Consider the following 20,845-nt stretch of genomic DNA (forward strand, 5'->3'; position numbering starts at 1 on the left):
TGCTTAGCATTAACAGGGAGGATTTGGCAAGTTTTTAATGGGGTGTAACTCACTTCCTCAACTCACACATGCATCTGACTTATAAATGTGACCCTCAAAATGACATCCAGGAGAAACATAAACTTCCCGCTCTATTACATTTACTCTCTTCTTGTCTGGGGAAATTGTAAAATGGAGAGGAACGCTTAAAAATAGATGATAATATCTAGTGCTGCTTGGATTTACTCATATCTGTGGTCATAAAATGTACGTTATGTTCACGTGCAGTTAAAAAATGATCAAGTTTAAGCAACATGAAAGGTTAGCTGTGCTATAGCAGCGCATTGGCTTTATATATTTAGGCCATTAAAGTGTCTCATGCACTCTTGTGTTGCCTAGGCTCAATATTGGTGTATTTACAATAAAGATATGTGTCAAATTTATTTTGATTTTGATGTTAAAGCTGTCACAGTAACATTTATACAAAGTATGTTTTTTTACATATTTATTAAAACTGTCATTATGTTGTGGCAGCATAACATAAGACAGATAATGTGGAAAAATCAATCTCGCCATGGCCCCACTGTCATCTGCAGGAACAACCAATCACAGCCAGGAGGAGGGGTTTTGCACTTTCAATCATCCCTGTGTATGCGCTGCTCCCACCCTCCCTCTTGCTCTCTGCTACATTGTAGCTTCTTTCTTTCAGTGAGCATGTGGTGAGTGTGCAGATTTACATCAGATAAAACACGATTTACAGCACTTAGACCTTCTTCCTGACTCTGATTGGTTGTTTTTGGCTGTATTGCTGCATATTGCAGTAGTTGCACAAGGAGGAGCTTGATTTTATTGTCAAATGGATTATCTCTTAGTGACAATTTTAAGAAATGTATAAAAAACTTTTTTGTAAATACAATTACATACTAAAGCTTTGATTATCTAGACTTAATCAAAAACATGGTTTACATCATTTCCACATCATAACTGTTGGTTATGATGCTGTATTTCCAAATTGCCACATTAGTCCTTCTTCTGGGTGAGAGAAAAGCAGCCTCTTTTTTTCTCTCTCCATCTGTCACTTTCTCTGGCATCTCATTTTAAAGGGCAATATAAGTTGGTGGTTTTGATGTCTTGACGTTTTTAAGACCTCGGTGCACTTTGAATAACCGAACACTGTCCTAGAGTGAACTTCAGAGGACAAAATAAAAGTCCCTAAATCAGCTTGGCCTGGCGTTTAATTATGAATTCCAGGTTAGTCTGTGAAGAGACCTTTGTCTCTGCTTTCTTTATCGTTTGTGGTATTGATCGAGCAATACAAACAGCCAATTCCTTTTTATGATGGATTTCACTTCAGCTGCGGGGCGGAGCGCAGCTATTGTTCACACTTAATCGTGATTCAGCGCCTCACCTGACTGACCTTAGAGAGCGGCCCTTAAAGAGCGCAGATAAATTGCCGTAGTTGGCGAGCGCTCGCTGCCGTCGGAATGCAAACCGTCTGCGGCAGCGCATCACGAGCATGAGAGTCTAAATAAGAGGCACCCATTGACACCATTAGGCAAGACCCGTCCATCACAGGAGATAAGCCAGCAACGGTTTCTAATACCCCTCTTGCGCTTTCTGTCAGTAATTAGACAGGTGAGATTATTAAATTTTCTACACACACACACACACACACACACACACACACACACAGCTGCACCTTGACAGCCACCAGTGGACTCTCTCCAGGTGATAAGGGCTGACAGGGAGAGGAAGAAAATCACAGCTTTTACCCCGTCTCACCCCCAAGCTCTTGTGAGCAGCATCTCAAAGCAGAAAGCTGCCAACCTTTTTTCTTTCTTTTTTTTTTTTTCCTAAGCACTTGAACCCCTTCCCACCTCACCCCCTTCCTTTAATTTTCTTCATATGAGCCCAGCAGTGGAGGACCTTGGCTCACAGCAACTCTAGGACAAACTTAATTCCTTCACACCCTCGCTTGCTCAGGACAGATTTGGAGGGTTCCCCCTGTCCTTCATTTTGCCTAATACTTGTGTCAACTGTTCGTAGTTCGAACATCTATTTCACGCTCGCAGTTCTCTCTCCAGAAGAGAGAGAGAGCAAGAGCTGCGAGCGAGAAATAATGAAGCGGTGTAATGTGTCGCTCACAGGTGCCAGCATGGATGTGGAGGACGAGGCGCTGCTGTTTTGCACCAGCTGGGGTGAGGAAGAGGAGGAGGAGGAGGACGGGGTGGCGCACGCTGCGGGGCACGGCTGCTTGTCGGGGACTGCAGGGGGCTGTGGGCTGTGGAGGGGAGTGGGGTGGGTCTACACACAACCCTGGGCCAGCGGGGTGGTCCTTGGGGTGGCCTTCCTCATGCCCTGCGCCCTGTTTGCCTACATGCTGCTCTACTGCCCTCCTCTGGACATAGACCTCTCCTACAGTGCCTTCGAGGTTCACAGCCACTTCTCAGCTGAACGCTTTGACGCTCTCACCATCGCTGTGAAGACGCAGCTGGGGTCCTGGGACAGGCGCAGGCGGGACGTCGATGACACGGAGTCTGGGGACCTCAAGGAGCTTCTCCTGGAGAAGCTGGCGGAGAGGGGAGTTTTCGACTGGACAGAGGGGGAGAAAGAGAAGTCCTCCTTTCAAACAGGCAGCACTTTAACACCAGAAGAAGCCAGAGAAACGAGAACTGAGCCCGACCCGAGTCAGGAGGGGCTGAGGAGGGACAAGAGTCCTGGAGGCGAAGAGGAGCAGGGATTATGGGACAGGAACTCCTCCCTTCCGCTCATCAGGAAGCGCAGATTTGCTCCTAATTACTACATGCAGAGCCAGGCTCTGTGGAGGATCGAGCTGGTGTTTGTGGCTCAGGGGAAAGGAGAGCGCAACATCTTCACTCCGGAGCGCCTGGAGACGATCCACCATGTGGAACGTCTCCTCATGCAGCATCCGCAGTTTCATCAGTTCTGCTGGAAACCCATGGAGATTTTAAGGGATCTGCCTCTGGGGCCGTCCTACTGCTCCCCACCCAGCTCTCTTCTGTCTTACCTTTACCCCAGTGAGAGAGCGGGGAAGATATACTACGATGGCATAGGCCCAGATCTGGCTGATATTCAAGGTGAGTCAGTGTCAAGGTCCCACTTCATCACCTTGCAAAAGCACTGATGCCCACTGAGCTTTTTCCACGTGATTTCATGTTGAAACCACAGACTTTTGTGTTCTCTTGTAGAGATTTATGTCATGAAACAACACAAAAAGTGTAGAACTTCTGAAGAAGTGAAAATTAAAAGTGGGTGTTAAACCTTCTCTACAAACAAAACTCTGTCTTTCCTTGCATGCAAAATACTATATGTGGTGGAAAACTGACTCTTCAACACACAGTCAAGCATAGTAGTGGCTGCATCATGCTGTGAGGGTTAGGAGTAGGGTTAGGGCTCCATCAGAAGAACCACAACCCTCATCACAAAACGAGAGTTACCGTGGATAGATTTAGATGACAAGTTGTGGTTTGAAATGGTCTACTCAAAGCCCAGAGCACAATCCACTTAATCACCCATGACAACTCTTGAGAACTGCTGTGTAATCTGTCAATATGGGATATTTTGCAAGTACAAAAGACACAGCATTTCAAACTATATGTGGAAATCTGGTAGAGTCATACCCACAAAAGACTTGAAACTGTATTTGCAGAGATGTGGTTCTTCAAAGTATTCATTCAGTGGGTTGAGCATGACTGCACGCAACATTTTAACAGTCGTATTTATATAAAATAAACATATTTTAAAAGCTACATGGGCTTTTATTTTCTCTCTACAGTTACTTGTGATATTTTGTGTTGGTCTCGCAAGGCCACCAGTGAAATGCATTGGAGGTTGTTGTTGCCATCTGACAAAATGTCAGAGAGTTCAAGGTGCAGGAAATGTTTTGTACCATCAAAGACGAGCTAACCTGCCTCCTGCTTTCATCTCTTGGCGCTTTGTTGTAGGCTCCTTAAGTCTGGCCATCACCCACCCTCAGTTCTACTGGTACGTGGATGAAAGTCTGTCCCCCGAGCGTCTCTCCTCGGCTCTCCTGCGCAGTGAGATCCACTTCGGGGCTCCGCTGCCGTCTTTCTACTCCCTGCAGGACCGAGCAGACGAGCAGAGAGCTCGCTTCAAAAACTTTGTGGTTCAGTACGCAGGCATGCTGGCCAAGCAGTCCACCAGGTCAGAGACAAAAGGGGGTTTGGAGCACTAACAGCCTCGCGGTACGTATTACCACTGCAGATTGTTTACTTTGCACTTCCTCTTACAGTGAGGTGAAGGTGCTGTATGGGGGGACGGAGCTGTTTGATGATGAGGTGAGACACACCTTTTACAACGATATGATGTTGGCCGTCATCAGCGGAGTCTGCATCACTGTGCTCGTCTACATCCTCACCTCGTTTTCTGGTACAGCAGGAGCAGTTTCCCATTTTATTTTTCTTTGGACTCGTACGGTAGCTTGGAATATTAACCGGCTCGATTTCTGCTCTCTTTGAAGTCTTTCTGACGTTCTTTGGACTCGCCGCCATTGGGCTGAGCTGCTTGATGGCTCTGTTTTTGTACCACGTTGTCTTCGGGGTGAGGTATCTCGGCATTCTCAACGGAGTCGCAGCGTTTGTTATCATTGGGATTGGTGAGTTATTAAAATCTTGCTGAAAGTTTGTTTTTGCTTATTTTTTTTATTGTGGAGGAAATATTCTACAAACAGCTCTGTTCAGCAGATATAAGCCTTTAATTCATAATTCGATTAGCATAAGAGCAAAAATAAGACAAAACAGGCAAAATCTTTCCAATGGGTCAAACTTTGTCTGCCTACTAGCTTCTTAAAAGTAAGAAGAAGAAAAAAAACCTCATCTATATTCTTTATTAAAGCAATGTTTGAACACGTACCCGGAGCATAAGTTAACATGATTACTCAGGGAACTTTAAATGTGAAGTCAATCAGGGCCTCAAGCTGTAAAACTGGCTCAAATGTAGAGAACTTAATTAGAGTACATCAAACGGTGCTGAGATTTGGCTTTGGTTATTTTTTGCTGATAAAAAGTGACTCCAGTAGAAAATCACAGCAGACCTACTTAGAGAAGCTGAGCACTTGCTTACACTTGTTCTCTGGGCTTCTGCTCAGCTTGGTGGGTTTCTTTTCCAGAAGTGTCAGTCGCTGCCATGCGCCAAAACACACAAGCGATTAAAGATTTTTTTTTTCTTTAGAGTGGAAAAAGGATGTTCAGATTGTTACCACAGATCTGGATGTGTGTACTTTGTTGAAGTTGATTGAGCTGAAGCTGCAAATGATCTTTTATATCAACTATAATGAACCAACTTTTGTCCAGCACCTGAATGAATGTAAAGATTATCTGACCAGCATATTGTATTTCAGCTGTTCTCAAAATACTTGAGTGACATTTTTCAGCTAAATGTTATAATTTTTTAGCTCCTTATAAAAAAGTCCATATAATTTGATCAATAAAGCTGTCAGAAAAAATGATATCAAACATCGAAGATTCAAGTTCCTGTGAGATGCATCAGATGTCTCGTACAGTGCCTTGTTTACGATCTTAATTCTTTCCTATTTTGTGTCACTGCAATCACAAAATTGATGTGAACATAAAATAGTGCATATGTGTGACAAAAATACCATCATGAATACACCATCCTTGCGGTGACAGGTGGTGATGGCAGCAGCATGCTGTGGGGATGCTCTTTTTCGCAGCAGGACATTGGAAGCTTGTTTGGTTGATGGGAAGATGGATGAAGCTGAATACAGCACAAACTGGGACTGAATAGTTCTGACAGAAATCCATTGGACTGAGCTGCGGCTGTTTTATAAAGATGAATAAAAAAAAAAATGTCAGTCTGGTAAAGAGATACGCCAAAAAGACTTGCATCTGTAATTGTAGTCAAATGTAGTTCTAGGGAGAGCTAAATAGAAATGCATGCCACACTAGAAATTTTGGTTTTCAATTACATGCATGCCTTTTCCTTCCACTGTACAATTACGGACGACTTTGCGTTAGTCTGTTGCGTTAAATCTGAATAAACTGTAGTTAAAGTTAAAGTTTGCGTTTGTAATGTAACCAAGTGTCATAATTCCTTCTTGAGACGGAAAAGGTTGTACATATTTTTGCCACATCTAATGTTTTTGCGTATAATATTTCCCAATTTTAACTTTTTTTTGCTGTTATCTGTGTTTACTAAATATTAACAAATTGGAATCAGCTGTGTGTTGTTTTGCATACTTGGGCTTGTAGTGAGATAATCTCAGTACCTGGTAAAGGCCAGACCATATGCAGATTATATGGAGTGTACTTTCTTTTTTTTACCACAACAGTAAAAACGATTACTACTAATTGGATCTTGTGTCGTCATAACAGCTGCTCTTGTCTGAGTTTGTTCCACCAGTCCAAAATGTGCAACAACTAAACCCAAATTAAACTACCTCTTTAAAAAATTGATCATGTCCCTTTCTCTTTTTCACAAAAAAAAATATCCCATATTTTCTAGTCTCTATACTAAACCAAGCTTTTTATTTCAATGTCCGCTTGCAGGCATGCAGTTTTGATTTGCACTCAATGTAATGAAAACATTCAAGGGTTTTGTTACATTAACAAAACGAACCGCACCGGTGCACAGATAATAACCGACGTGCTTCTGCTCTCCGCCTCTCAGGGGTGGACGATGTGTTTGTGTTCATCAGCACCTTCAGACAGGCCTCCCATCTCCGTCGGCCCCGCGAGCGAATGATCTACACAATAAAGACGGCCGGCCGGGCGACGTTCCTCACCTCCTTCACGACCGCGGCCGCCTACGCCGCCAACACCTTCTCTCAGGTAATCGGGCGAGGAGAAGCGCGGCGTTTTAACTGAACGTCTGCTCGGAGTCTTAACGACTCCTCTGCAGAGGATGAATAGAAGTGCTGCTCTCAGCAGACAGCCATTTTCACTCGATAAGCACAAATTGAATGTTTGAAGGTCCTTTACACTGTGCTGCGCTTAACTGACACTCAGATCCCAGCCGTGCATGACTTTGGCCTGTTCATGGCCCTCATTGTCAGCTGCGCCTGGCTTTGGGTGTCTGTCCTGATGCCAGCAGCCCTGTGTATCTGGACCCGGCATGTGGAGCCTCACGAACACGACTGGATGAACTGGTGAGCTCCTGTTTCCTCACTTTGTTGGAAGGTGTTATTTTGTGGTGGTGGTGGCTGCGCGCAGCTTTGACGCGCTCCCACCAGCTGCCTCTGACCCTAAACTGTCCTCTCCCTGAAGCGTGAAGCTGCTTTTGGGCTTGTCAGCGAGCTACAGCCCTCTGTCAGACGAGGATGATGATGTGGCACTTCTGTCGGTGGACATGGAGCCAGGTGAGATTATTATCTCCTTCACAATGACGGGATGGCGCGGTGGGGGGGAAACGGGACAGGCAACGATTCCTGGGCTGTAAAAACGCAGCTGCTCAGGCGTCACTGAGGTCGTTCTCCTTTTTCGTCAGGCTCCTGTGACACAGACAGCGACGGAGCCATTATTTCCCTGACGGTGGATGCGCCATTATCCCCCGCAGGACAGCATCAGATGGGTGTGGTGAGCACAAACCTCCAATGGTGCTTGAAGCACTTAGTGGCTGAGCCGGCCGTGAAGCACCGAAAAGTGGTTTTAGGTGAGACATGACATGAATTCACTCAGCCGCAGCCATGAGAGCGACGCCGCTTGATTAAAATACTCACATAGAAACACAGACACATTTGTCTGTGCCCCCGGTAAAGATATTACAGCCTTAAAAATCGATAAATAAATCAATATTTTATTGCAGTAAATTAATCTCACACTAAAAATATTAGAAAACATGACTTTTAAATTGAAAGCATTTATTTAGAGGGAAAAAAAACACTAATATACATGTGTTGTTTTTTTTTTCTTTTTCATTATAGTGGTGATAGTACTATTGGTGTTAGTACTTTGTACAGCTCCCCCTGTTGACAGCACTGACTCTTCTATAAGTCTTCTCAAGACTGGATAAACCATATAAAGAGGCAGAGAAGGACAGTCCTGGATCTATTGCATCTAACTCTAGTTTGTAGTTTGCCTTTGAGCAATTACTGAGTTGATTTCGCCATAACATTTGCAGAAAATCCTGTTGAAATTCCCGTTGATGACCAATTTTCAGTTTCCTGGAAAAACAGCATCACATGTCCTCCATTGTTTAGCAATTACTGTGAGGTGCTTTTCCTTTGTTTTATACCAAAAACCACCTGGAAATTCTTCAGCCAAACACAATTTCACCTCTTTTTATTTTATTTTTGTTTCTCACATCCCTTAACATTTTTACCGAGCTGTTAATGTTTCCGTGGTAGAGATCAGAACTGAAAACGCATCAGGTTGATGAACAAGTGCCCCGTTTCTCCTTGGAATAGTTCAACCTCTAAATGGCCTTAAGAGCATTTTTACGCGTCTTCACCATGGCAACCATTAAATCTGCCCACATCTGCATCTGTTGTGTTTCAACCGGTGAGACTACAGCTGTGAAATGAAAAGCACCTTTCAGTAAACATTCTGTGTCGATGTTCCTGAGGAGTTTCTTTACGTTGCTCAGTCAGACCGTCCTCTCTAGCTGCCGCTGTTTGTCCCTGTCTTGGTTCCCGTCCAGGTGTCTTTCTCCTGGTTCTGGTCTTCTCTGCGGGCTGCTGCTGCCTCCTGAGGCCGGCCACCCACGCCCCCCTCCTGTTCCGACAGGAAACAAACCTTCAGACGCTGCTGGCTCTGCGCAGCAACCTGAGTGGTCAGGGCATCTCCTGCCCCACCTGCTCAGGTGAGACCACAGCGGCTAAAGAGGCTCTGTTGAAAAGGTTTTAAAGCAGGTAACATCCTACCTACCAGCAGTGCATAATTGATACCTTCATTCATTACAAATCCAGGTTTGACATTTAAAATCTAGAATATTAACGAAGCACAATTAAACTGTCTAGTTTAAACAACGATTTTGAAAATCTCTACTTCCTGTTGTGTTTTATGATAGAAGAAACATTTACTGATGTGAACGCTGTAGTAACCCTCACTCAGAGAGATTATGAAGTATTGCGTACGGGACAGGATTAACTATCAGAAGAGAAAGTAAACTATGTCTCGTATTTTTTATGTGCAAGGGAGCCGTGTTGAATTTTGCTGCAGAACTTAAAATTCGGACTTCAGAGAAATAAATCTGTAAATAATTTTTAACCTGAAGTTGACCTCACGGCCTCTGAGGGAAAGGATGTGCATAATTAAATCGCGTCCTTGTATTTAGGATGTGGCAGTGCAGTCATACAATTGCAGTCCCTGTGGTTAAGAACCTTTATGTGTCATTTTCCAGGTCCCCCTTGTGAGTCTAAAACGGCTTTAAACTGTTTCAGTATGTTTGTACATGGAAACTTATTTCCAGCTGTGGTACTTGTTCCAAACAGTTTGAGACGTACTGCCCTAAAGGCACGTTTTTATCACGTTAGGGGTGTTCATGGAAAAACCACATCTGCTGTACACGCATACTTCCCAATCGGGGTTGAGGTTTTCCACGCATCAGCAAAGTCAAAGCACAACAGCTTCGACCGTCTCCATGAAAACAAGCCCAAGCACCAACAACACAGGTAAGAAGGGTAGAAATGATCCTCCATATGCGAGAGCGCTGGTCTTGATGTCTTCGTGTGCTTCTTGGTGTCAGACTCCTTGCTGACTGTGTACATGTCGAAGCTGGCCCAAGGAGGCTCCACGACAATCTACAGGTTCTCGCTCAACACCAGCATCCCGTCGCCGTGGAAAGTGTGCAGCACGGAGCGTGACGAGGTGTCGTCGTTCCAGGTTTGGGAGCAAACGAAGCCGCCTCTGCCACCCGTTCGCGGCACGTACCGCCAAAACAATCTTTTACGTTTGTCTGGACAGGCTTTCAGTCATCCCCAGAAAAACTACACCAGCAGAATGACGGTGTGCGTTTCCCGAGAGTATCGCCCGTACCCGAGCTGGATGATCACGTCCGGCTTGTGCGATCCCCGCCACGGCTGGACCCAGGAGTTTTCCTTCTACGTCGCAGCGTCTCCGCAGCAGAATAGCAGGTGGAATGACAAGTACGGACTCTCCGGAGGGCTTTAGCAGCTTATCTGTCAAATTAAATCTGCCTTCTGCCTTCAGGAGGCTGTATTTTGCTCAGTGCCATCAGAGACCTCATCCCAGCAGGCTGTGTGTCAAAACACCTGGCTGTGGCTTCAGTTCCGGGCCTGACGGACCCTTAAAGGGATCTTTTTATACTCCCCTCCCCAGCGGTACGCAAGCATCTTTGTCTGAGATCATTATCAACATAAAAGTGATTATTCAGTTCATTAGGAAAACACTGCATGCAACTCTCTACCTTGTCATGTCTTTGTCATCTACTCCCACATCGTGAGTGTTGTGACTCGAGAAAAGAAAATGTTGTGATATGACAAGCTTCTTGAAGTGGCACTCTGTAAACCCACTGGAGGATTTTTTTTTTTTTATGTTTCCCACAGCACTCTGGTTGAGCAGCTATTTTTACACTGAATAAACAAACACAGTTGAAAGATTTTCCTCTTGTTCTATTTTCAAAGACTCCTCATCCGCTGCCAAGACGAAAGCATCCAAGACGTCTGGCTTCAACCCGTGCAGCGGCGGCGCTTGTGGTCGCCCAGCTGTGCGTCCTCTGGTCGACACCGGGGCCATGGTTTTCGTCGTGTTCGGCATCCTGGGAGTCAATCGAAGCGAGAACAGGGAAAACCATGTGATTGGAGACATGGTGAGGGGTCACTGCATTGACGCTGATCTCCACGTTGTCCGCAGTGTGTAAATGACAGTTGCCTAAATTGTAATTGCGAGTCCATATTGCAAGACATTTAGAAAAAAAAAAAAACCTCGCAGCATCAGTGTTTCTCTTACATTATTTCATTTTCTCGTTTTCTAAAGGGCAGCGTTATCCTGGATCCAGACTTTGATATTTTCAAGGAGATGGGCCATCTCTGCAAAATCTGCAAAGCGGTTGGTGCAAACAGAAAACTGGTGAAGCCGGGAGGAGCTCAGTGTTTGCCTTCGGGTAAAACTCGCACAGTGTTAACACTGATCCACTTTGTTTTTATCCCAAAGATATTTACTGGCTAAATGTGAAGTAAAGCAAATCGTTGTGTGCCTCACGGCAGCCAATTACATATTGAATGTATACACTTTCTGAGTGCCTTTGTGTCAAAATCACTTTAAAATAACATGGAAAGATAATCATAAAATGTGTGACAAAATAAAACGTTGGCTAAAGAAATACACAGTGCTTTGTTATTTTTATTATTATTTAAAACCTTTATTATTTTATTATTTAAAAACCTTAACACTGCAGGATTAGCTGTAGCCTCTAGCAGGTTTTCTTCAGCTTTACTCTGTATTCAGCTGCATCCATCGTCCCATTAACGCCGACTTAGCCTCCATGTACCTGCTAAAGACATACATCCCCATAGCATCATGCTGCCACCCCCCTGCATGCTTTCTGGTGCGTTCAGGGTGATGGGCAGTGTTGGTTTTCTCAAGAGTAACACAAATTACACTGAAGTGACAAAATGTGGAAATGTTCTAAAGGTTATTAATCTGTGTGAAGGGTAAAAGACGACGAGGAGGAGGATGATGATGATGATGGTGTTTCTTTTGCTCCCGGCAGGCAACAAGCTCTCCTCTGTTCTTCCTCTGCTCCATCCTGAGTGCCACTCCCTCCCCGAGCCCAATCTCCTCCCGGGCCAGCTCTCCCACGGCGCAGTGGGGATGCACGGCGGCAAGGTCCGCTGGTTGTCCATGGCCTTTGAATCTGTAAGTCCTTTAAATCTCGCAGCTTTCCCTCTGCATCTGTAATAAAAAATAAATAAAATAAAAAAAAAAAGCTGTCTGACCGGCCATACCTGCCCTCTTCTCTCCAAAGACCACATACAAGGGGAAATCGTCCTTTCAGACCTACTCAGACTTCCTCCAGTGGGAGAACTTCATCCAGGAGCAGCTTGCCAGCCTCCCACAGACTTCGGCTCTCCAACGTGGTTTCCAGACATGTGAGCACTGGAAGCAGATCTTCATGGAAATCATAGGTAGGTGTTTGATTCGGCTCAGTGTTTTATCTCTGCTAACTGATTAGTGACGTGTGTGTGTGTGTGTTCTTTTTAAATGTAATGAGATCTAATGTGTTTAGGTGTGGAGAGTGCCCTCTGGAGTCTCCTGCTCTCTCTAGCGATCTGTGTGGCCGCCGTGTCTGTGTTTACAGCGCATCCCCTGCTGCTGCTGCCGGTGCTCATAACAATTATAGGTAAGAGACGAAGCAGCTCGCGTACGTGCTCGGAAGCCTTTTGCGTGGATGTATCGAGGTACGGGTTGTTCATTGTTGTTTTGTTTCCCCCCCACCCACCCTCAGGAGTGATCTGTCTGGTTGTGGCTGTCATGTATTGGCTGGGTTGGGAGATGGGAGCAGTGGAAGCGATTTCTCTGTCGATACTTGTCGGATCTTCAGTGGATTACTGTCTGCACCTGGTGGAGGGTTACCTGCTGGCTGGCGAGACGGCTTCCCTTCTGCCTGGACACAACTCTGTAAGGGAAAGCAGATTTCTGTCATAGTCGCAGCTCTAACCAGTGACACGGTGAATGTGATCAAATCTGAACCCTGTCAGATTTGATCACATTCTTGTGAACGATATGTGAGGTTCTAAAGTAAAGCTGAGCCTCCGCACTGGTCTCCAGGGTTTTACTGAGTTTTACAGTATTGTCCTGGATTTAGCTCCATACATCTTCCAAACATCAACACAGCATAGTGCTGGCATCTTGTGCTTAGTGTTAGCTTTCTACCTCAGATACTGTTTTAATTTGCATCAGCATTTTGTTCCCCATGTTGGCTGTGCCCCCAACATGGTTTGTTGGGGGCACAGCTGGAAAAAATGATTTCTCAAGGCGTTCTTTCAACACGGCTTTCTTTTCGCCTCTCCATAATGGCCAGATTTGGATGGATAACCAATAGTTTTCTTGCTGTCAGATTCTCCCACCTGAGCTGTTGATTTCTGCAGCTTCTCCAGAGTTGTCATAGGCTGCTTCGTTGATTAATGCGCTCTTTGCCTTTTCTGTTGGTTTAAATCATGACAAACTCTTTCCATTGTCAGATAATGGGTTACAATTTTCCGTAAGATATTCAAAATCTTGCATAATTTTGAATGGTCTAAACCTGCTTTAAACTTGAAAATCAATTTTCTGTCTTAAAAGTCTGAGGCCTTCACACAACAGCTGGATTTGTGCACACAGGTGCTCACAATTTAGTAAAAAAAAATATGATTGAAAAATATGAAAAATAACCGTCATCATTCCACTGTCATTCTGTCACAACTATGTTCAACTTTCTGTTTGGTCTCTCACGCAGTTCAGTACATTGAAGTTTCTGGTTGTTAAAATAACCCAATGTGAAAAGGTTCAAGGGGTATGAAAGACACTGAAAGTTTTATAGTAATTTCTTTGAGCTTTTTAATTTAAAAAGATTTAAAAGAAAGAGAAAAAAAACACACACCTTTATGTCTCATGAACAAAAGAGACTCTGAAAGCGCTGAAAGAACATGCTTTTAAATCAACCCTTTATTCTGTGTGCTTTGCTTACAGGAGCCTTCAGCCGAGAGGCAGAGGCGAACTTTGGAGGCAGTGAACCATGTGGGCGTTGCCATAGTGTCCAGCGCCGTCACCACGGCAATCTCCACCGTCCCTCTTTTCTTCTGCGTCATTGTGCCTTTCGCCAAGTTCGGTCAGATTGTGGCCATCAACACGGCCGTCTCCATTTTGTTCACCTTGTCTGTGACTTCTGCCTTGCTGGCCTGCATGGCCCCGGCCCGCTTCAGCAGACACCCCGGCGCTGTGCTGAAGGCCATCCTGGCCGTGACGGCAGCGGCGGCCTTGGTGGGGGCTCTGTGCTGGACGGGCCAGCAGCTGGGGGCATCGGCCTGGCGGTCCCTCAGCACGTGAACACGCCGCTGTCCTCGGCTCACACTGATGTCAGACAAGAGCAATGTATTTTCCTTTACCTTCAGGAGAAATATCAGATCAGATAAGTGATCTTTAAAGCACAAAGATGTCAACACTGTCTCAGTAATCGAAAGCTATTTGTTATCTAAGAACAGATTTATTTTACTGGTAATAGTCGGTGAGTTTGACATACGGGGGAACAATCCTTCACCCGCTGAGTATCTTTCTTGTAACTACGTGACTCAGTTCTGTTCTGCCTGTGAGTTGACATGATGACTAGGTTAAGGTACTGTGCTTTTTATTTTTTTTACTTTTACAACCACATACTTCAGTGTAACTTAGTGGGATTTTATATGACTGACCGACACAAAGTCGCACATAATTGTGCCGTGGAAGAAAAACTGCACATGCTTTGCAAATCTAAACCTGGTTATGTCTCGTTCCGGTTAGATGGAGAAGTAAAACAAAAATAATCTGAAAATTACACACCGGTGAACTCTTAGTAATTTGGCTGCTCTGTATTCTGCTTAGAGGCATTAAGCAAAATTAGGCTGACCCCTCCCCTTTGTAGGCCACACTATTCAGGTTTGCATTTATAAAAATATTGAAAAACTACATATCCAGCTTCAGAATCATCTACTGCTTTGTATTAATCTACTATATAAAATCCCAATAAAGCACACTGGAGTGGTTTGTGTTTGTAACAAAGTGCGGGGAAGTTTTAAGAGGTTGGATTATTTTTTTCAAGACACGATGTTCTGTTCCGTTTTATCTTCAGCTTTCAGAAATTCCTGGAAAATGTTCTTGCTTCACTTTGTCGAGTCGTAAAGAGTTTCCGACGGGTTTAACAACACGGCGTCTGACTGTAGTGTGTCAGGACTTTATGGTGAAACATCCTGATTTTTGTCTGATGCCGCGTCTTCTCTCGGAAAGCTTTTACTACGTCCATCTGCAGCTGGACGAACAGATGTATTAACAGAGTTTATACTGTTTGGTTAAACGTGTTGTGTGATGTAAATGTTCTGAACTAAGCTTTTGGAAGCTGCCAGCACACCCGTGCTTGTGAATACTCTTGCGTTATTTTTATGTGATCAGATCTTTAACTGCTTTAAGGTTTTTGTAACAAAAAAAAAAAACAACAAATGGAAAGAATCCTCTCTTCCCGTCCTCAGGTGTACACTCCATCACATTTTAAAAGCACTCGGTTTAACAGTCTCCTGTCCTCGAAGCAAAGAGCACTACTCGTACACCAATCAGCTGCAGCAACGCGCTGCCCTGCAGTGAAGGTGAGGACCATTTGTCAAACCATATAACACGATAATGGCGAGGGAGAGGAACCCACTCAGTCATGGCAAGAGTGGTACGTTTCTGGGTTTTCTTTTTGTGTGTGTGTGTGTGTTACACTTGTGAATGTCAAATAAAGCAGGTGCAGAAAGCCATTTGTCTTCTCATTAGTGAAAGGTCAGTGCTGCGTCCTTCTGCTTAGTTGTATAACGGAGGAGGATGGAGGCGTCGCTGATTGCTTACTTACATACTTACAGTAGGAGCTCCAGCGTCACATCGCTAGGCTATTAATCACCCATACGAAACAACTCAGACTCCGTAAACAGGAGAGCGGTTTATTCTTATGCTGAAAAGTAAAAGGAGAATGATGTTTTGGTGTCACTCTGTCATGTAGTCCATGATTGATAGTCAGAAAGGCCTTGGTGTATTGTTATAAAATGCAATGTGTAGCAGCAGAAAAAGAGACCTGGGTTATCTGAACGTCAGTGGAGGTATTTGTACAACTCTGAAATTTCTTTTTTTTTTTGCTACATAATTTAAGAAGAGATCATTTTCTGCACTACGTGTAGCTGGTATTGTGTCACAGAAAGACCTCTAATAAGATGGTTTTACATCTGAGAAACAGTTTTTATTTGTTGAAATATGTCTAATGGGCCCATTGAGGTAAAATTCATACCAGATGTCCACAATAACCCAAGTAATCCTCACATACCAAACAATACGTGCAAATTAGTCAACAAATGAAGATGGAGGTAAAAAGTTAAAATGTCGCAGGGAAGAAGAGCTTTTGGGTTAGCTCAAAAAGGCACAGAAAGCAAAGAAAGCAGCTCAAGTGTGTTTAGACAGCACTCCAGCTGGTATGTGCAAATGAAAATCAGCACGCTTAATATTAACTGTGTCACAGTGGTGAGATTGATAAAAGCAAAAAGACAGATAAAAAGGATTAAAGTTGCTGAACACACTAATGGAAATTTGTCACAGCTGTATTTCTAAACTTCTGAATGTTACCGTAAGCCCCATTGGAGCTACACTCAAAGTGGAAAGAAAATCATTTTACCATAAACCAACCGCACCAAGATGTCCTCAAAATTTCTGACAGAAGAGTAAAGATAACAATTAAGAGTTGCCCAAAAGCTATGGAGCAACAAAAGACTTGAAAATAGCAGGTGCAGTTATTCACATCAAAACAATACGTAATGTTCTCAATGACTCATCTGCACACTTGCTGTGCAATACTCCACTCCTGAAGAACAAGAAGGTTTAAAGTGTTGTTGCAAATTATTTGGACCAGTCAGTAAAAACTGTGAGAGTACAGCCTGGTCAGAAGAGGGCAAATTTAAAAACGATGTCCTTCGAGGAAGAATAGTTCTGGACTTGCATGGATCCATATGGAGTTAAAAGATCAAAGGTCTGAGTGCCACCAAAAAGTCAAATAAGTATTCAGAGGTAATTGAATCTGAATCGGTGGCTGACCGAGGCTCGGAACAAAGTAGCACGAGGTTAAATAACTTCATTATTTGGTCCTTCATATGAAATTTATATCAACACTGTAACAGTAGCTTCCAAGTGAGGTGTACATTTCATTAATTTGTGCAAATCAGTTTTCACATATAATTGAAATGATTACTTCTGCACTCGTGATCAAATAATTGTTGAAAGCTTAAAATAAAAGTTCACCCTGTCTTTCAGACCCACTCTAAGCATTTGAGTGTGAAGTCGATCTTCATCGGTGAAGACTGAGCTTCTGCATTGAATAGCATGCGACTGAATTTCCAGGTCGTTACTATGACTTGCATCGAATTTAGGGAAATTTTGTTGGAAGTTGTTTTACCTACGTAAAAACTTAAAATCGCAACAGGGAGATGAAATATTTTGGATCACAAATGGTGGTTTTGATCTTCATTAAAATCCAAGGCAGATACATGACAGTGTGACAGTACTTTTATAATTTCTGTGAAGTGACACCCTGTGTCTAAAAAGGGCAAATACTAAATGATACAAGAGATATTAATACGTCAGTCGTGTTTGTTGAGGGTTAATTTCTCATTTAACTTTTGCTACCTTCTCGCACACATCTGACTGAATACTTTTCACAGCAAGTTGGTTCAATCTTTGTCTAAATTGGTCCAAACTATTCCTGTGGGGAAAAAAAAGCGGGTCAGACAGAAAACAGCAGAGCATTCTTTAAACATGGAGCCGAACGACAAACAGAGAAAGTTAGTGAGCAACAACATAGATTAAACAAAACACAAGTGGCTATACATTAGAAGGCTTTTATAGGATCCTTTACACCTTTACATTATATGTGTAACAATAAATACCCCGGCTCATTTGGTCATCGAGAAATGTTTCATTGTACCAAAGAAAAGGCAAGTTGCTCTCAAGAGAGAGAGAATGTACTTTACATCAGAACTGCAAAACAACAGTTATACTGAAACATAAAGTCATATCTTTATTTCACCCCATGTTACAGGGCACACACAATGTTCAAGTATGCCTGAGGAACTAGATGGAGCAATTAAAAAAAAAAAAAAAAAAGAAGAAGAGATAAAATGCATTTAAAAATAAGTGAACTGGCATTGCATTTCACAAAGTTTTAGAAGCTCATGATTTTGGAACAATTCACTGTAAAGTGCTAACTGGTTCGAACTGAAAAAAGCACATGTTCCCTTAGGAAAAAAAAAAAAAAAGAAATCAAACACATTACTTTATACATGGAGGTACAGAAATAGCCAGTCGTCAGGGAAGTAAGTACCAACCAGAAGACATGGACCACATTTCATTTATTAGTCCTTTAATAAGGTAACTGCTTCCCTAATTTCCTTGTTAATGGTAAGAACAAGAATGTTGTCACTGGCTGCCAGGACAATGCCAAGTACAAATGCTGGTGTTGCCACTGTACAGCTTTCCTTCACTCCTTGTAATTACATGCAATTGGCTGACATACAGTTTCAAAAAATCTCAAGTGAAGTCCTTTCAATCCTCTTATGGACAGGAATCCGTGCACCGTAGGCATGAGAGTGAGAGTGAGAGGAGAGGAGAGCAATAACCGAAGAGTGCAGGAGCTGTTCCCATACTCCTCCTCCTCTTCCTCTCCACTCCCCACCCCGCCATGTTGTGGGCTGGCCTGACAAAAGCAGAGATCTGTCCAGCTGATGCCTGCCTTCCTACAGGTCCTGAGAATCCACTGTTTTCCTTTTTGCCTCCGAGTAGGAAGCATGTTAAAAAAAAAAAAGAATTAAAAAAAACTTTTTTTTGGAGGGGAGTGGGTCAATACATTTTCCCCTACTGTCTGCCTAAAGTAGTTGTTCGTCCTCTCACTCCAACCCTAATCCTAAAAAGGTAAAAACAAGGTGTACTGCAGAATGGCTTTACTCCTCACAGTCTGTGGGGGGAGCTAGAGCCCCTGGGTGCTGAGGTGCGGTTGGTGGTCTTGCGGCTGTTCTGTCGAGTCTGATTCGTCTTGGTGGCCGAAGGTTTCCGAGCGACAGGCTGGCGCCTCCCCCGGGGGCCCTTCCTTTTGCCCCTTTGCCCTGCACGGCCCCTTCCGGCCCCCGCTGGTCACTTGCGTGAGTGCAGTGTGTCCTGGAACTTGGTGCTGGTGTAGCGGACATGAAAACCTTTCTTGTTGATTGTGTCGTCAGAGTGGAACTTGATGACAATGGAGTCGCCGGCCGAGTAGATCTCCTCCGGGGGCTGCCAGGAAGGAGGAAACAACAGAGTCACAGGTGGCTTTCTGCTAGTTTGCTCAAATTAAAACTCAAAACTTCTGTCACGCTGGAGCCGAGGTCAAACGGACGCTTGGATATTCTGTCTGAACACAGGTTCCCAGACTGCAACCACAAATTTTATGCTAAGTGACGGACCAACACAAATAAGTGCATAACTGTGAATTGAAATACTTGGGTTTTCAAAGTATTGACGAATGCCTACGAATTTCCTTTACAAATCACCTAATAGATACTTAAAATTTAATAAATCAACTCCATCTTTGGATGATTTTGTCTCTGAAGATCTCAAACGGTCTGTTTAATCCAACCAAGCTGATCAGTGTTGATGGCAACATAGATAGAGCACAATATAGTGAAGAAGCACCAAAAGACTTGAGACTGAAGTGAAGACTTTCTGAACATGCAGCTGGAGTGACAGTGGAATGGTTTAGATGAAAGCATGTTCATGTGTGAGAACGGCCCTGTCAGAGGTCAGATCTAAATCCAGTTGATGTTCCCAGATGATCTGCATCAGTTATTTAGCAAAGAAGAATGGGCCAAAGTATCAGCTTCTCGATGGTAGAGATGGTAGAGATATACCACAAAACAGTTCAGTGATTCTTGAGAATAGGGACAAAATGAGTTTTAATTTTCCCATATTTTTTTTTTTATTATTTCTCAACCTTATGTATGCAAATATGTCAAATAATGTTTAGAAAATATGAAGATGCTAAGGTACAGGCTCCCAGTTGCGAATTTTTTTTAAAAAATTACATTTTTAATCGACCTGACCCAAAACTTTGTCATCACCATCTGACAAAAATAAATCTAAAATGATTTTTAAAAAACCCCATTAGTGATATTTTTACTCAATTTACAGACAAATGCTTCTCAAGAAATAAAATAAATATTATTTAAAACAAAAAACAAGTAAAAGTCCATCTGATGGAGTTGACAGTGCATGACGGAGTTGACACAGAACTGAAGGTGGTGACAAACTAGTGAGTAAAATGAAAAACTTGGTACATGTGAAGTAATGCAATTCATGTAAAATACATTAAAATGAATTAATTGCACAATTAAGTGAGATTTGACAACAATTTCCCTGAAAGAGTCAGAAAAACTCTGACGGAGTTGACATCTGACGGAGTTGACGAAATGTCAAACTACCTCAATTTATATGATGTTATTCTGAAGGAGGCCATATTGTAGCTCGTCAGGTCCATGAAATCTTTACATTATACCAAAATTAAGCTTTTATTTCGCAAAATTTCATCAAAGTTTTGTAAATTGTCAGTTATGGAGTTGACACATCATGGTTGTGACAAACAACTTAGCAATAAAACAGAAGAAAAAACTAAAGAATAACTTAAGCTAACCGGAGCTAACTAGCCCTCCTAGCAAAGGAAGAGAAAAGACAACGTCATGGGGTCCTCAGAAGTTCTGGTGCCCCCCAATAATGCCTGATTTTTTTACATTCTTTTCATTTCTGACGGTGTTGACAAAAACTAAGGACAAATTTCAACGGAGTTGGAAAATATCTAAAAATTATTTTTAATTCAATTTATCGATACTTTTATAATTATTTATATGACTACTTATACTTAATTGTCATAATATATAATTTTAGTATTTCTTTAATTGTTTTAAACTATAAGAATGTATTGATTTCTGCTCCTGGACAAGGGCTTTTACAGGCATCATCCACCGACTACAATGTTTAAAATAAAAAAATATTCAGCAAAAAAGAGAAAAATATACATTGTTGTGCTCACATGACCCAGGTTAGTTTAGTTAGATATTTGAAAAAAATATATTTTGTGTATATTTTATTCAAATTTCATGCTTTATCCATAGGACCTGTTTTGTCCCTATTCTCAAGAATCA

At 42.9% G+C, this 20,845-nt stretch overlaps 2 protein-coding genes across 2 annotated transcripts in view; one reads left to right on the plus strand and one right to left on the minus strand.

Annotated features, from left to right (window-relative positions):
• The first annotated feature begins 1,011 nt into the window (after positions 1-1,011).
• On the plus strand, positions 1,012-15,399 carry disp3 (dispatched RND transporter family member 3). Its single transcript, XM_088008975.1, has 20 exons — positions 1,012-3,077; positions 3,945-4,164; positions 4,253-4,389; positions 4,481-4,615; positions 6,649-6,809; positions 6,951-7,126; positions 7,245-7,336; positions 7,465-7,629; positions 8,617-8,778; positions 9,452-9,589; positions 9,664-9,800; positions 9,882-10,051; positions 10,128-10,258; positions 10,562-10,746; positions 10,914-11,040; positions 11,650-11,795; positions 11,905-12,064; positions 12,166-12,279; positions 12,385-12,557; positions 13,608-15,399. The coding sequence occupies exons 1-20, from the start codon at positions 2,099-2,101 to the stop codon at positions 13,962-13,964; spliced, it is 4,065 nt and encodes a 1,354-aa protein (XP_087865101.1). The 5' UTR covers positions 1,012-2,098; the 3' UTR covers positions 13,965-15,399.
• A 2,108-nt stretch (positions 15,400-17,507) lies between these two features.
• Positions 17,508-20,845, minus strand: part of bmp1a (bone morphogenetic protein 1a) — a 40,071-nt gene continuing 36,733 nt past the window's right edge. The window contains exon 20 of the mRNA XM_014982259.2: positions 17,508-18,944. Within this exon, the coding sequence (XP_014837745.2) occupies positions 18,810-18,944 (135 nt within the window). The 3' untranslated portion in view covers positions 17,508-18,809. The remainder of the gene's footprint in view (positions 18,945-20,845) is intronic.

The sequence above is a fragment of the Poecilia mexicana genome, unplaced genomic scaffold (assembly GCF_051168715.1).
Source record: "Poecilia mexicana isolate PSO_F unplaced genomic scaffold, ASM5116871v1 scaffold_9, whole genome shotgun sequence".
Classification (NCBI taxonomy): domain Eukaryota; kingdom Metazoa; phylum Chordata; class Actinopteri; order Cyprinodontiformes; family Poeciliidae; genus Poecilia; species Poecilia mexicana.